This window comes from Peromyscus californicus, unplaced genomic scaffold (assembly GCF_007827085.1).
Source record: "Peromyscus californicus insignis strain IS unplaced genomic scaffold, ASM782708v3 Scaffold_4__1_contigs__length_199733344, whole genome shotgun sequence".
Lineage (NCBI taxonomy): Eukaryota > Metazoa > Chordata > Mammalia > Rodentia > Cricetidae > Peromyscus > Peromyscus californicus.
In genome coordinates, this window is record NW_026294562.1 from 163,649,500 (window position 1) to 163,666,322 (window position 16,823).

At 47.7% G+C, this 16,823-nt stretch overlaps 1 protein-coding gene across 5 annotated transcripts in view; it reads left to right on the forward strand.

The window, feature by feature from the left end:
• Znf324 (zinc finger protein 324) overlaps nt 1-15,571 on the forward strand; it is a 29,160-nt gene extending 13,589 nt beyond the window's left edge. For 3 of the 5 annotated variants that reach the window (XM_052761448.1, XM_052761449.1, XM_052761450.1), the window contains 3 exons: nt 12,117-12,285; nt 12,705-12,821; nt 13,702-15,571. In XM_052761448.1, the coding sequence (XP_052617408.1) occupies nt 12,123-12,285; nt 12,705-12,821; nt 13,702-15,098 (1,677 nt within the window). In that variant the 5' untranslated portion in view covers nt 12,117-12,122 and the 3' untranslated portion in view covers nt 15,099-15,571. Of the gene's footprint in view, nt 1-9,403; nt 9,899-12,116; nt 12,286-12,704; nt 12,822-13,701 lie in introns of those variants that run through there. The other 2 variants (XM_052761446.1, XM_052761447.1) reach the window with 2 other exon arrangements.
• Nucleotides 15,572-16,823: the final 1,252 nt, after the last annotated feature.

Genomic DNA, 16,823 nt, shown 5'->3' on the forward strand with positions numbered 1-16,823 from the left:
ACCACCGCCCGGCTTGGTGTTTGTTTATTGAAACAGGGTTTCTCTGTGTAACAGCCCTAGCTGTCCTGGAACTTGCTTTGTAGACCAGGCTAGCCTCAGACTCAGAGATCCATCTGCCTCTGCCTCCTGGGTGCTGGGATTAAAGGCGTGCACCATCACCGCCTGGCTGGTGCGAGGCATTTGAACTCAGGTCTGCATGCTTACCCATCAGGTGCTCTTCCGCACAGAGTCATCTTCTTAGCCCTACCACTGTCCTTTTGAGAGGTGACATATCAGGGAAGGAGCTTCAGGAAATACGGAAGACCAAAGCACCAGAAAAAGCATACTAGACCTGTAACTGAGAGAAAAGAAGAAAACAGAAAAGTTACACCCTTCAGGCAGACCCTACAGACCCAGTGGTAGCTTATAGAGATCACCTCTCTTAGCTTGCCGGCTTGCCGGCTTGCCTGCTTGCCTGCTTCCTTCCTTCCTTCCTCATCTACCACTGAGATACACCCCCAGCCCTCTATACTTCTTATTTTGAGACAAGGCACTCACTAGGTTGCCTAGCCTGGCCTTGAACTCACTACACAGACCAGACTGTGAATTTGTAACCCTCTTGCCTCAGTCTCCCGAATAGCTGGGGTTACAGGCTTGCACCATCAGGCCTGCTTCTACTATTGTGTTGTGGTTGTGTTAAACCTGAAAATTTCAAGGATAAAGACCAAATCCATGATTATCTAATTAAAACAAGCTTTATTTTATAGGTGCACCTGAGACTGGCCAGGCGGCTGTCTCACCCTAAGTCAGGATTTTAGCAAGAGGCCCCAGATGTGAGGAAGGCAAGGCTTTTATGGCTGGGGGTGGGGGATGATTAAGGGGCTTCCAAATGGGGAATTTGACCAGAAAAATAGGTAGTTACAGGACCAGAACATAAGCATAACAAGTTAATCATAACCACCTCCTGATGATGGGAGCATAGCATGAAAGTCCTTGCACCCACATATCTCCAGGGAAACCTGGAATGTTAAGCACACAGGATTGTCTTTCTAATGGGAAAAATGAAAAACCTGTTCTTCCACCCAGAAAGCTGAGAACTGAAGGATTAACAGCCTGGTGAACTGCATTATCTATTGGGCCAAGTCATATCAAGCTTTCACAACCAAGACCAAAAGTGGCTAGTAATCTAAATGACCTTAATAGCCAGAGGCTCCCCCAAACCCCCACAACTAAGACCAGAGGTGGCTAATAGCCCAAATGACTTCTATACTATCTGTGTGACTGAGACCAGGCCAGACCCTTAGGCCCTTAAGGCCCTTCCTTCTTGAAAGAAATGACATGTATCCTGAGTTGAGTTTCAGTGTAATTACACTTCCTTGTGCAGTGGAGATTGTATTTTACACACTGCACTGGGCTTAAATACATCGAGAATAAACTGCCTGTTGTTAGACTCCTGGAAGTCTGGTCCAGGTTGATGAAGTCAATCTGCACTGGGTTTTCATTCTTATCTCTCCTCTGGATCGATTTTCTGTATGACATATGCAGGGACCCCCTCATCCTGAAACAAAGACATGATTGCCATTCCTGGAACAAGCAATACAGAACCTTTGTAGTTAAAATTACAGGTGGTGCATAGCACAATCCTTGAAAAACAGAGGTTTAGCCAGTGGTGGTAGCACATGCCTTTAATCCCAGTGATTGGGAGGCAGAGGCAGGTGGATCTGAGTTCCAGGCCAGCCTGGCTTACAGAGTGAGTTCCAGAACAGCCAGGGCTACACAAAGAAACCCTGTCTCCAAAAACAAAACAAACCAAAAGCCCCAAAGAAACAGAGGTTTAATCATACAAAGGAATGAACCTAGTTTTTCTTTACTATAAGATGGCTTTTAAGCCTAAAATGGAGGCAGGCTGGTTCTTCAGCTGTTGTGTTTCTATTTTTTAAACATTTATTTTTATTTGTGTGTTTAACATGTGCCTGCATGAGTTTATGTGCATTACATATGTACAGGCTCATTTGGAAGCCAGAGGGGGTTGGATCCCTTGACACTGGAATTATAGGAAGTTGGGAGAAGCCTGATGTGAGTACTATGAACCAAACCTGGGTCCTCTGCAAGGTCAGTGTCAAGCCATCTTTCCAGCTCCTCATTTTGTTTTTTGAGACAGGGTCATACTATTTAGCCCTGGTTGGCCTGGAAGTATTTCATAGACCAGGCTGGCCTTGAACTCACAGAGATCAGCCTCCCTCTGGAGTACTAGGATTAAAAGCTTATAACACTACAACCAGCCTTTTCTTTCCTTAAAGAAAATGTTATATTACATTTATTTCTTTTGTGTGGGAATGGGTATGGGTACCTATATGCTATGGCACTGTGTAGAAATTAGAGGACAATTTGTGGGAGTCAGTTCTCTTCTTCTACCTGGGGATGAAACTCAGGTTCTCAGGCTTGGTGACAATGCCTTTACTTACTGAGACATCTCACTGGTCACTTTCTTCTTTTGGAGACAGGGTCCCGTGTATCTCAGGATGCTTTTGAACTCACTGTCAAAATGACTTTGAATTGATTGTCCTTAGTCTTGCTCCAAAGTACTGAGATTACAAGCGTTTGCTACCACACTTGGTTTCTTTTCCCTCTCTCTCTCTCCTTCTCTCTCTCTCTCCTTTTCTCTCTCTCTCTCTTTGTTGGCAGACTATCTATGTGTCATGTCAATCAGCTCTGTCCCACCAGCTGGCTTCCAAATAACCACACAGAGACTTATTAATTATACATGCTCAGTCAATAGCTTAGGCTTGTTACTAATTCTTACATATTAACCAATGCCGGGTGGCAGTGGCACACTCCTTTAATCCTAGCACTCAGGAGGCAGAGCCAGGCAGATCTCTTGTGAGTTCGAGGCCAGCCTGGTCTACAGAGTGAGATCCAGGACAGGCACCAAAACAACAAGGAGAAACCCTGTCTCAAAACCCCCCCCCCCAAAAAAAATAAAATAAAAATACATATTAACCCATATTTCTTATCTATACTCTACCACGTGGCAGAACCTTTTTTCAGCACAGCAAGTTCATCTCCTGCTTTCTCTACATCTGGCTTCAACTCCGCTCCTCTTCTTCCCAGCATTCTCCCAGTTTGGCTCTCCCATCTAACCTCTTCCTGCCTAGCTATTGGCCAGTGGCCAGTCAGCTCTTTATTAACAATGAGAACACATGTCTTTCACATTGTACAAAAAGATTATTCCACAATATCTCTCTCTCTCTCTCTCTCTCTCTCTCTCTCTCTCTCTCTCTCTCTCTCTTTCTCCCCACCCCCATGTGTGTGTATGAGACAGACAGACAGACAGACAGACAGACTTACTGTATAGTCCAGGCTGGTCTCAAATTTGTGACAGTTCTCCTGGTGCAGTCTTCTGAGTTCTGGAATTAGTGTCTCTTGTAGCCCAGGCTGCTCTCAAATTCATGATATTGCCACAGCTGCCCTTGAACTCCTGACCTTTCTGCCTCTAACTCCTAAACACTGGAATTTCAGGTGCCAACACATCCAGCTCTCGACCCATGTTGTTTGAGAACTTACTGTATGTTGGGCACTGCACCAGCCCACTTTTTTTTTTTTTTTTAATTATAGATACAGTATTCTGCCTGCGTGTATGCCTGCAGGCCAGAAGAGGGCACTAAATCTCATTATGATGGTTGGGAGCCACCATGTGGTTGCTGGGAATTGAACTCAGGACCTCTATAAGGGCAGCCAGTGCTCTTAACTTCTGAGCCACCTCCAGCCCACTCTTGAGCAGAAGACCCAAGGATCCTTCTGTTGTGGAATATTAGTTTAAAATGTGTTGCATTCACTTATGCTGTGGAATATTTGTTTAATGATGCAAAGATCTGTTGCATTCTTTGTTTTTTTTTTTTTTGAAATTTAGAACACCTTTATTGAAATACAATTCACATGCCATAAATTTACCCTTTTAAAGCTTTACTTCAGTGGTTTTTCAGTACGTCACAGAGGTTTGCCATCATCTCTGTTTTTAGAACATTTTCATCATCCTATTAAGAATCCCCTTCCTCATTAAGCACTTATTCCCATTTTTTCCTGATGCCCTCCTTAACTATCCCTTAGCCCCAGGCTAAGCACATATGAATCAGTTAATGTATACTCCAGTGTATATCGGTACTTCATTCCTTTTTTTTTTTCCCCTATGATCAGCTTGATACAGTATAAATTCTCTTTTTTTTTACATTTGTTTCACAGGATATTTTTCAATATTTATTTTTGTTTTTTGAAAATAGGTTCTTATTGTATAGCCTGGGATAACCTCAGATATACAGTCTTCCTGCCTCAGCCTGTCAAGATTTAGGATGTAAGCTTAGCTGTTTTTGTTTTTTGTTTTTTGTTTTTGTTTTTTTTTTTTTTTTTTTTTTTTTTTGGTTTTTCGAGACAGGGTTTCTCTGTGTAGCTTTGCGCCTCTCCTGGAACTCACTTGGTAGCCCAGGCTGGTCTCGAGCTCACAGAGATCCGCCTGCCTCTGCCTCCCGAGTGCTGGGATTAAAGGTGTGCGCCACCACCGCCCGGCTTCTTTCCAGTTTTTATAAAAATCTTTTCAGCAGGTTGAGGCAGGTTGATAACTTGAGTCCATTCAGGAGCTCAAGACTAGGCTGGTCACAAACAATAGCAAGATCCTCTGTCTAGAATATGGGTGTTTGGCTGCATGTTTCTGTGTACCACATGTTTGTAGAGCTCTCGGAAGGCAGAGGGGTGATGGATCCTGTTGAAGTGGAGTCAGCTGCCATGTGGGTGGTGAGGAACCAAACCCAGGTCCTCTGGAAGAGCAGTCAGTGTTCTTAACCCCTGAGCCATCTCTCCAGTCCTGAGTATTCTATTGTTTAAGCTAGATTCTATTTATTCATATTTTTGAAACAAGGTTTCTTTAGGTTGTGTAGGCTGTTTCTAGAGCAACTGAAACTACTAATGCCCACAGCCACACCTGGCTCAGTATTTTAAGTATAGAGCTTAGTAAGTCTCAACAAATACATATTTACAATTTGAATAGCCACAATCAAAGTATAGAATATTTTCATCATTCCCCAAAGTTTTATTTTGTCATTTTTAAATCTTCTCTTTCTGCTTTCTGCTCACAGTCTCATGTAATCTTTATTTTGCTTTTTACTCTGGGCTAATCTTTTTTGTGTGTGTGCATCACTAAGCAAATATTCCACAGCATAAATGAATATAACACACCGTAAAATAATATTGCACAACACCTTAGCTTTGTCAGTCTGTTTCCAAGTCCCCTGCTCTGCTCTGCTGTTGTAACTGGTTTACTGCCTGCACCAAGGTTCTGCAGGATACATAGTATGAGGTTAGGTTCTGTGATACTCCCAGCAGAGTTCTTTCTCCATGAGATTACATTGACTATTCAAGGTCATATCCGGTTCCATGTGAATACTCCTGTTGTTTTTTTCTAGATCTGTGAAGTACGATATCTGAATTTTTTTCCACTTTTTAAATTTATTTTTCTATTATCAGCTTGATACAGTATAAATTCTTATCCTAATTGTGAAATGTTTCATTGAGGCTTGCCCAGTAATTGAGTAAAACCAAAAATTATTATAAGCCACAGTCATCCTAGGGTCCCCCTTGGTATATAGTCTTCCTGGTTCTGTGGGTTGCAGTCTGATTGTTCTTTGCTTTATATCTAGAATCCACTTATGAGTGAGTACATACCATGTTTGTCCTTCTGGGTTTGGGTTACCTCACTCAGGATGATATTTTCTAGATTCATCCATTTGCCTGCAAACCTCATGATGTCATTGTTTTTCTCTGCTCTGTAGTACTCCATTGTGTATATGTACCACATTTTCTTACTCCATTCTTCAGTTGACGGGCATCTAGACTGTTTCCAGGTTCTGGCTATTGCAAATAGTGCTCTGTTGCATTCTTTTATGTTGCATTTGTTTAACTCTGTAAAGCTGTGTTATTTTGCCTGTCTAAAATACCTGATTGGTCTAATAAAGAGCTGAACGGCCAATAGCTAGGTGAGGCTGGCATGCAGAGAGAAAAAATAGGAGAACAGAGATAGGAGGAGCAAGAAAAGGAGAAGGAGAGCAGGATGCCAGGGGCCAGCCACTCAGCCACCCAGCCAGCTATGGAGGAAGAAAGAAAGAAAGAAAGAAAGAAAGAAAGAAAGAAAGAAAGAAAGAAAGAAAGAAAGAAAGAAAGAAAGAAAAAAGAAAAAAAGAAAGAAAGACATATAGAATAAAGAAAGGTAAAAAGCCTAGAAGCAAAATATAGTTAAAGAGAAACAGGATAATTTTTTTTTTTTTTTTTTTTGGTTTTTCGAGACAGGGTTTCTCTGTGTAGCTTTGTGCCTCTCCTGGAACTCACTTAGTAGCCCACCAGGCTGGCCTCGAACTCACAGAGATCCGCCTGGCTCTGCCTCCCGAGTGCTGGGATTAAAGGCGTGCGCCACCACCGCCCGGCTGAAACAGGATAATTTAAGTTAAAAAACAATTAATGCGAGCACTCAGGAGGCAGAGGCAGGAGGATCTCTGTGAGTTCGAGGCCAGCCTGGGCTACAGAGTGAGTTCCAGGAAAGGTGCAAAGCTACACAGAGAAATACTGTCTCAGAAAAAAGAAAGAAAGAAAGAAAGGAAGGAAGGAAGGAAGGAAGGAAGGAAGGAAGGAAGGAAGGAAGGAAGAAAACAAACCAAGCTAAGGCCAGGCATTCATAAGTAAGAATAAGCTCCCCATTTGGGAGCTGGGTGGTGGGCCCCCAAAAGTAAAACATACAAACAAAAAACCCAACTATGCCCTTCTTTCTTTTGAGAGACCGGCATATGTAGAATTAAGGAACTCAACACAAGGAAAATAGGAATTCTAAAACAAGAGTCATCAGGTGGTACAATACAGAGAAAACCCTTTACCGTCCTTCAACAACAGGGTCAGTCTGCGCTGAGACTGCCCAACCTTTCCAAAATCACAAACACTTAGACTGATCCCGAGGGAATGAAGAATCAATATTGTGATGTGTGGGAAAAGGTGAGGACTAGGTAGCCTTAGGACAAGCAGCCTAAATGTAAAAAAATAACAGTTGATCTGTGCAAGGGTCTGAAAATAAGGGATGGCAAAATTAGCCTCGACTCTTTTTTTTTCTTTTAACTTTATTCTTTTTTTTGTTTTTGTTTTTGTTTTTGTTTTTGTTTTTGTTTTTCAAGACAGGGTTTCTCTGTGTAGCTTTGCGCCTTTCCCGGAACTCACTTGGTAGCCCAGGCTGGCCTCGAACTCACAGAGATCCGCCTGGCTCTGCCTCCTGAGTGCTGGGATTAAAGGCGTGCGCCACCACCGCCCGGCTCTTAACTTTATTCTTATTAGTTTTTTTTTTTTAAATCAGTAGTGAATTTCATTATGGGTTTTTGTTTGTTTTTTCAAAACAGTTTCTCTGTGTACAGCTCAGGCTGTCCTGGAACTTGCTCTGTAAACCAGGCTGTCCTCAAACTCACAGAGAGCCACCTGCTTCTGCCTCCCGAGTGCTGGTATTAAAGGCATGTGCCACCACCCCCAGCTCATTATGACGTTTTAAAAAAAGATTTATTTTGAGTTCTCTATCTGCATGTACAACTTTATGCCAGAAGAGGGCATCAGATCCCACTAGAGATGGTTGTGAGCCACCATGTGGTTACTGGAAATTGAACTCAGGATCTCTGGGAGAGCAGCCAGAACTCTTAACCGTGCTCCAGCCCTTATTATGACTTTTTTAATTTTTCCAAGACAGGGCTTTTTTTTTTTTTTTTTTTTTTTTTTTTTTTTTTTTTTTAGATTTATGTATTTATTACGTATACAGCATGTATGACTGCAGGCCAGAAGAGGGCACCAGATCTCATTACAGATGGTTGTGAGCCACCATGTGGTTGCTGAGAATTGAACTCAGGACCTTTGGAAGAGTAGTCAGTGCTCTTAACCTCTGAGCCATCTCTCCAGCCCCCAAGACAGGGTTTTTCTGTGTAGTTTTGGTGCCTGTCCTGGATCTCGCTCTTTAGACCAGGCTGGCCTCGAACTCACAGGGATCTGCCTGGCACGGCCTCCCGAGTGCTGGGATTAAAGGCGTGTGCCACCACCGCCCAGCTTCATTATGACATTTGTGTGTGTGTGTGTGTGTGTGTGTGTGTGTGTGTGTGTGTGTGTGTGTGTGTGGTTTTTCGAGACAGGGTTTCTCTGTAGCTTTGGAGTCTGTCCTGGACTAGCTCTGTAGACCAGGCTGGCCTCGAACTCACAGAGATCCACCTGCCTCTGCCTCCCGAGTGCTGGGATTAAAGGCGTGCGCCACCACTGCCTGGTGTCATTATGACATTTTTACATGTACTTTTTCTTATTGAATCTCTGTCCTTACTCCTATGCCCTGTTGACCGTGACTCTTTACAAGACGCGAGCAGGGAGCTGCAAAGAGAGGTCAAAACCCAACCCTGTCCCCTGGGGCCAGACAGCAGAAAATTGGCAGAGCTGGGCTTTGGGGTGTTATTTCATTATATGGCTCTCACTGGAGTGGAAGTTACTATGTAGTCCAGGCTGGCCTCGAATTTAACAGCCATCCTCCTGCCTTTGCTTTCTGAGTGTTAAAAGAGTGCACCTCCATGCTGGGCTCAGATTGAGTCTTAAATTCGGATCAGGTCTAAAGATACTGAGCTCTCCCCCCGACCCCCGACACCCTTTAAATTTTTTATTTTTGTTTCATGTGCATTATGAGGCTGTCGGATCTTCTGGAACTGGAGTTAAAGGCAGTTATGAGCTGCTATGTGGATGCTGGGTGTTGGGAATTGAACCCAAGTCCTCTGGAAGAACATTGCTCTTAGCCATCTCTTCAGCATGAGCGCGCGCGCGCGCGCACACACACACACACACACACACACACACACACCGCACCTTTTTTGTTTTGCTTTTTTTGTTTATTCAAGACAGGATTTCTCTCTGTGTAACAGCCCTGGTTTTCCTGGTACTCGATTTGTAGACCAAGCTGGCCTTGAACTCACAGAGATCCGTCTGCCTCTGCATCCCGAGTGCTGAGACTAAAGGTGTGAGCTACCACACCGGCTGCTGCTCTGATTCTCAAGGCGCGGTTCCTGTTATGTTTTCTGTTTTGTGCGCCTGGTTAGTGTTGCCTGCCTCCGGAAACCGCAAAGTTCCCACTTGCGCATCTCTAGTTATTTGGTCTAGGGCCGCCTACCGGGCGCGGGAACCGACCCAGGGGAGCCTGTTGATGCTCAGGCCTGTAGAAACGACACGGTGGTGGTCAATTTCTCTTTCCAGCACTCCGCCAGGACTAGGGGAGTCGGGGGAAAGATGCTTGGCCGTGTCCATGGTTACTGGGAAGGCACCGCCTGTCATTCAGGCAAGCCAGCAGGAACTACGTTTACCCAAGCATCGGTAGTGTGCACTGGCCAACGCCAGCCAGGGAGGCGGGGCTTCCGGCGGCCTAGGTTGTCAGTTTGCAGACCGGCTTCGGGCCACACGGGTGATCCTGATTGGTGCGTGAGGGACCGGGCCGACTCTGCACTCTCCAAGAGGTTCTGGGGACCCAAGACTAGGGCAAGTGAGGACGGTACTCGCAGCTGCCCGCTTCGGGCCGTGGCTCAGCACAGGTCTGCTCTGTAAGCCGGTGGCCCTTCCTCCGAGCCTCAGTTTCCCCCGTTGACTCGTAGGCGACGGTTGAGACCGTTAGGGCCGTTCCTGGAGCCACGTACGCTCCATCCCCCAGCTGCAGCCCATCAGCAGTCCTCTGGGCGTACAGCGCCCTCGTCTGACCGGGAAACTGAGGCCCCGGCGGGCTGCGCGAGGCCGTGGGCGGGGACGGGCTATGCCCGGGTCTCCCGCCCGTCGCGCCCCGCCCCCACTGCAGATTCGGACCGCGGCGACCTGGCCACTGACAGATACCTCGCCGGTGAGTGTAGGGATCCTACCATGTCCTGGCTTGCCCTCTTGCTGTGTGTTGTGGGGAGGTCAGCAGTTGTTTCCAACACCGTAATCCAGGTCAGTGAGGGTGGCCGGTGTGGAAGCCTCTCTTGGGATAGCCAAGAGGGTAAGGAAGGGCTGGAAGAAAGTTAAAGGGAAGAACCCAGACGTGCAAAAGCAACCGTGAGACTTTTATAGTTTGAAGGCAGTTGACTCTTCTTTTGAGGCTGTCCAGAAGTTAGATACATAGCCAAGAATGGTCTTGCATTTCTGGTCCTCCTGCCTCCACTTCCTGAGTACTGGATTTGCAGGCATACACCACCACACCCAGTTTTTACCTTACTGGGGATGGAACTCAAGGCCTTGTGCATACCATGCAAATACTACAAACTGAGCTATGTTCCCAGCCTGGAACTTAGCAGTTTAGATGTGGAATGAACAGGGAAGGGAGGACGTGTATGATTGAAATTATCAGGCAGAGGAGTTGGGACTTTGTCCCAAAGGCATTGGAAGACACGGAGTGCTTTAAACATAGCCTGGACAGTTTCCCAGTTAGGGTTTTTTAAAAGATTTTTTATTTCTAATTATGTGCATTTGTGTGTGGGTATATGCACATGACTGTCGGTTCCCCTGGAGCTGAGTTTCAGGCACTTGTGAGCCATCTAATGTGGATGCTGGGAGCTGAATTCTTGTCCTCTGGGAAAGCAGCAGACACTCTTAACCACTGAGCCATCTCTCTGGCCATAGTTTCCTGTTTTGTTTTGTTTTAAGACAGTCTCACTATGTAGATCTAGCTGGTCTGCAACTTGATATGTAGACCAGGCTGGCCCTGAACTCACAGAGATCCACTTGCCTCTGCCTCCTAAATGTTGGGATTAACCATTGCATCCAGCCCCTCAGTTAGGATTTTGAAAGCATCCTTTTCTGAGTGTAGGAGAGACATGGAGGAGGCATCATTATGCAGAACAAAGTCCATGGGAATGATGGTGGGCCCTGGACCAGACTAGTAATGGTAGTGGTTAAAGTGGCTTAAATATGGGTAGATATGCTGAAGTGTCAGGTTTATAGAACCAGAGTTATAAGTAAAGGACTCTCTTGTCAGCTTAAGCATCTGGGATGCTGGAATGACTGTAGATGTGGAGAAACCCAGGAGTGTGTGCTGTCCCAGAGTGAACTGGTTTGGTGGGCCTGAAGTGATAGATGTCCAGTTAACTGATCTTGGTGTCTTGAGTCAAGATCTGAGAACTGAAGGGGCATAGTTTCACAGGCTTGATCAGGGGTGGTCACTTAGGACTTGAGAGCGATGAAGAAAGGCAAGCCTGAGCCGGCGGTGGTGGCTTTTGCCCTTTAACTGCCTCCATTCATTCATAAGTTTTCTCTATGAAGAGAGCAAGCAAACACATGCACAGAACACTACAAAGACGACACATGCCGGGCAGTGGTGGCGCACACCTTTAATCCCAGCACTCGGGAGGCAGAGCCAGACGGATCTCTGTGAGTTCGAGTCCAGCCTGGTCTACAGAGTGAGATCCAGGACAGGCACCAAAACAACACGGAGAAACCCTGTCTCCAAAAACAAAAACAAACAACAAACAAAAAAAGGCAAGCCTGTGGCTATTGAGGGAAAGAATCCAGCAGGTGGCTGAGCAAGAGGAGGAGTAGATAAGAGAAGAAAGGAAATGAAACACTGGTATGGAAGAAGGTTGACTTCCTGTATGTCTACCAGATTGATGAGGCCACTCCCACCCTACCCCCATAGAAGTGACTGGGATTCTCCATTTATGTTTATTACAAAGAGCCAACTTTGTATGTGTCTGTGTTGTATTGGTTTTGGTTTCTTCGTGTAGCCTTGGCTGTCCTGGAACTGGACTCTATAGACCAGGCTGGCCTCAAACTCACAGAGATCTGCCTGCCTCTGCCTCCCAAGTGCTGAGATTAAAGGTGTGCATCGCCATTACTCAGCTATTGTGTGTGTGTTTTGAGACAGGCTCTCTCTACATAGCCCCTGGCTGTCCTGGAACTCACTATGTAGACTAAGCTGGTCTTGAACTCACAGAGCTACACCTGCCTCTGCCTCCTGAGCCAGTACTACAGGGAAGGAAGATAAGTGTCTAAGAAGTATTAAGGAGAGATAGCCATAGGACAAAGAGCTGGTTCCTGCCTCACACAGCCATAGCATAGACACTATCTTATTCTTGCTGTTATAGGGCCTGATGGCCTTTGAGGACGTGGCTGTGTACTTCTCCCAGGAGGAGTGGACGTTCCTGGATGCAGCTCAGAGGGCCCTGTACCGCCATGTAATGCTGGAAAACTTCGCACTTGTAGACTCCATAGGTAAAGCCCTGAATCCTCCATTGGAAGCAAAGCTGGGACCAGGTATGGCAGCCAGCTGAGGTTACCAGTTTTGGGGGCCATTACAACTGTCCCCTCTCTCCCTAGCTGTCTATGAGTGGGGCCCTCTATCCATGGACCATGTGAGGAAAGATGGGGCCCTGAACACATGCAGTCTGATAAGTTCAACCATTTCCCGTATCCCTGAGGTGCTGGCTGGCTACATTCTTCTGTGCCTGGGTTCTAGTGCCTTCATTTGGAGCTGCTGACCCAGTGGTTCCTTATGGAAACCCTTAAGCTGGCCCTGTGAGCCTCCTGTGTGGTATGACCTTTTGGGTACATAGATTACATGGTTGATATCCATGCTATCCCTCGTCCTGCTCTCTGTTGAGGCTGAACTGTCCTGAGCTGGGGCTGACCTCCCATGCTCCTCCTCCCTGCCTCTCTGCCTCGTGTGATCATAGGGCTCTCTGTCTCCCGGCCTCGTGTGATCATCCAGCTCCAGCGTGGTGAGGAACCCTGGGTTCCCAATAGGACAGATACAGGCCCAGGCGGGCGCCCCCACAGAAGACCCAGCATTGGTGAGTTGGGCTCCACCTAGGATGAACTCAGGACCAACTTGGTATCATAATCACCTTCCTTTCCTGGCTCCAACCTCGCTCTCTTCCCTTTCGGAATCCTTTACTCATCCTGTGGCCCTTCCTGCCCTTAGAGAAAAAGCTTGCAGGGCACAGGTGCTGCGTCCATGCGGGAAAGGACTCCTTCGAGGCCCTGCCTCGCCTGTGCTGTGTGGCTTCCCTTCCCACATGGAGCTGTCACATTTGCAGGGCCGCCCCTCCTTCCCAGCTGTTGTTTGAGCACGTCTGGTCGGGCTGTTCCTGTCACTGCACACACAGCATCAGCCAGGACACTGCTGTGCAGTGTGGGGATGCCAGGGAAAGGCAGTCAGCAAACAGACTGATAAGTAGTTCGTAGACTCCAGAGCTGAGCACAAGGAGAAGCAGGCTCGGGAGCTGTGCTGAGAGAAAGTCCCCCAGGACAGCCAGTGCAGAGTCTCGACCGTGGCGGCCATTGCTGCCAGGAGGGCCAAGAGCTGTTAGCTCTTCCCTATCAACTTCTCCCAGGGCCAGCCTACGCCTGTTTTCTCCCTATTCTTTTTTTTTTTTTTTTTTTTTTAATTTATCATGTATACAGTGTTCTGCCTACATGCATGCTTGCAGGCCAGAAGAGGGCACCATAACTCATTACGGATGGTTGTGAGCCACCATGTGGTTGCTGGGAATTGAACTCAGGACCTCTGGAAGAACAAGCAGTGCTCTTAACCTCTGAGCCATCTCTCCAGCCCCTCTCCCTACTCTTTTACACTCACTTCATAGAGTCCCCTGACGGCCCAGGCACTCTGCTGTGGTCACTTCCTGGCCGGCCAGATGACCCAGATAACTATCTTTCCTCTGCCTTCAGGATCCAATTACTATGCAAGGGACAGACACGTGTCTAGAGATGCAGCACTTCCAGGGGTTACCTGTGACGGTCCTGATGGGATCCCTGCTGGTGCCTGCCCTGATGCAAAAATCCTGGAGAGACACCAGAGTGCCTCCCCGTCTCTGCAGAGAAAACCCACAGGGGTATCTGTGATCTACTGGGAGCAGCTACTGCTCGGTTCCAGCAGCAATGAGGCAACTGTGAGCCTGCGATTGACCTCCCCAGTGGGGGTTCCTGAAGATAGTTCACCCAGAGTGAAGGCTTTCTCTGACCTCTTGGCCCCAGGGAAGCAGTCACAGGTAGCCGAGCAGCAAAAGCCAGAGATGCAGCCAACTCCTGGGAGAGTCTTCCAAAGCATCCCAGACCCCCATGAGGGACGTGGAATTAGTGGGACTTGGCACGAATCTCAGATAGACCCCAGTATTCCAGAGCCCCCAATATGGGACGAGCTGGGCGAGGCCCTCCAGGCTGGCCCAGGTCTTCTCTCCGGGGACAAACCTTTTGAATGCAGGGCATGCAACAAAGTGTTCGTGAAGAGCTCAGACCTCCTCAAGCACCTGCGCACCCACACGGGAGAACGGCCATATGAGTGCTCCCAGTGTGGCAAGGCCTTTAGCCAGACGTCACACCTGACTCAGCACCAGCGCATCCACAGTGGGGAGACACCCTATGCATGCATGGTGTGTAGCAAGGCCTTCCGACACAGCTCCTCGCTGGTGCGCCATCAGCGCATCCACACGGCCGAGAAGTCCTTCCACTGCAGCGAGTGTGGCAAGGCCTTCAGCCACGGCTCCAACCTCAGCCAGCACCGCAAGATCCACGCAGGAGGGCGGCCCTATGCCTGTGCTCAGTGTGGTCGCCGCTTCTGTCGCAACTCGCATCTCATCCAGCATGAGCGCACGCACACCGGGGAGAAGCCCTATGCCTGCTCCCTCTGCGGCGCAGCCTTCAGTCAGGGCTCCTCACTCTTCAAGCACCAGCGTGTGCACACCGGAGAGAAGCCTTTCTCATGCCCACAGTGTGGCCGTGCCTTCAGCCACAGCTCCAACCTCACACAGCATCAGCTGCTGCACACTGGCGAACGGCCCTTCCGCTGCGGGGACTGTGGCAAGGCATTTGCCAAGGGCGCAGTGCTGCTCAGCCACCGGCGCATCCACACGGGTGAGAAGCCCTTCGTGTGCACGCAGTGTGGCCGTGCCTTCCGTGAGCGCCCTGCCCTCTTCCATCACCAGAGGATCCACACCGGAGAGAAGGCCCTTCGGAGGCCCAGGGGCGGCATGCATTCTCAAGCCAGGTCTCTAGGGGCATCCTTAGATGGTACACCTCCCAAGGCCACCTTAGGCCCAGCAGTGGTCCCAAAGCTAACTGAGACCTGAGGTCACAGCAGTGCCCTTCCCTGCTTTCTCTGAATCCCTTTCACTCACTGTTGAAGAGCCTGTGTCCTCAGCAAATCCACCGAGAAGCCCTGTTATGTGAACCAGGTATGGGGAAAATTTGCCAGTCAGTGCCATTTACATATGACAAGATCTGCTGTTCAGCCACCTTTCACACCTATACCCTGAAAGAAGCCATTCTGGAGAGGCATCCGAAGTACGCATGTACCCCCTGGGACTGGTGGAGCAGACAAGGACTGCCTCCAGAATCAGTGGGTATCCTATAGACATTATCTTCATGTTGATGACACTTCAGCGTTTCCTGACTGTGGAAACGGGAAAGGAGCAGGAGTAGGTAGAGATGGCCAAACGACTCTGGCTACACCCAAACTAACAGCTGGAGAGACACCCCCAGGGTTCAGGGCATTCAGTTTCCTTGGTGCCAGCCTCAGGCAAATAAATGGTTTGTTTCTGAACCTCAGCTTTCTCCCTGGGAAAACGAAGAAGGAAGGAGATTTGGGCCAATAGAGGGGAGTATTAAAAAATTAAGGGCGGTGGTGGCGCACGCCTTTAATCCCAGCACTCGGGAGGCAGAGCCAGGTGGATCTCTGTGAGTTCGAGGCCAGCCTGGGCTACCAAGTGAGTCCCAGGAAAGGCGCAAAGCTACACAGAGAAACCCTGTCTCGAAAAACCAAAAATAAATAAATAAATAAATAAATAAAAAAATTAAGGGCTGCAGAGATGGCTCAGAGGTTAAGAGCACTGGCTGCTCTGCCGGAGGTCCTGAGTTCAATTCCCAGCAACCACATGGTGGCTCACAAACATCCATAGTGAGATCTAGTGCCCTCTTCTGAAACACAGGCACACAGTATACAAAATAAATAAATTAATTAATAAATTAATTAATTAATCTTTAAAAAAATGTTCTAGCAACTGGATGTAGTAACATATGCCTTTACGCCTTTAATCCCAGCACTCGGGAGGCAGAGCCAGGCGGATCTCTGTGAGTTCGAGGCCAGCCTGGGCTACCAAGTGAGTTCCAGGACAGACTCCAAAAGCTACACAGAGAAACACTGTCTCAAAAAACCAACCAAACAAACACAAACAAATAATAAATAAATAGAGCTCTAACAGAATCCAAATAAAGTCCAAGTAGACTGACTCACGGACAGACGTGCTAGGTACTGTAGAGTAATCGGCTTTGTGGGTCTTGTATTTGGCAGTTCTACTTCAGATGAGAAAACTGAGGAGCACAGACTACAGAACCAGGACTGAATTTAGATGGACTTCTGCAGTCTCCGACCACAATCCCTTCCCTCTACTCTACCATGCTTGAAGGGCTGGCATAACCCACTAGTAGGAAGTAGAGACCTGTGGGGAAGATATGGCTCTCAGCACTGTAAGACAGATCAACAATGCTGATTCCTCCTCAGCATTTATTCCCATTTTCACCCAAGCCTGTCATCAACCATTACCAAAGCCCATGCTATATGAGCCTTTACATTGTTGTACCTGTTTTGAGAAACCCCAGAGACCACCAAGGAGCCAGTTTCTGATGCAAGCACATAAGGGTCCTTTTATTCAGGTTCAACCTTGGCCACTGCACAGCAGATGGAAGGAAATGTGACAGCGGCCGAGAGCCCAGGTGTAGAGAGTTTTTATAGGGAAAAACCACAAGCCGGGAATTGGCAACTTGGGATTGGGTAGAAGGGGTATGGGGCAAGGTGA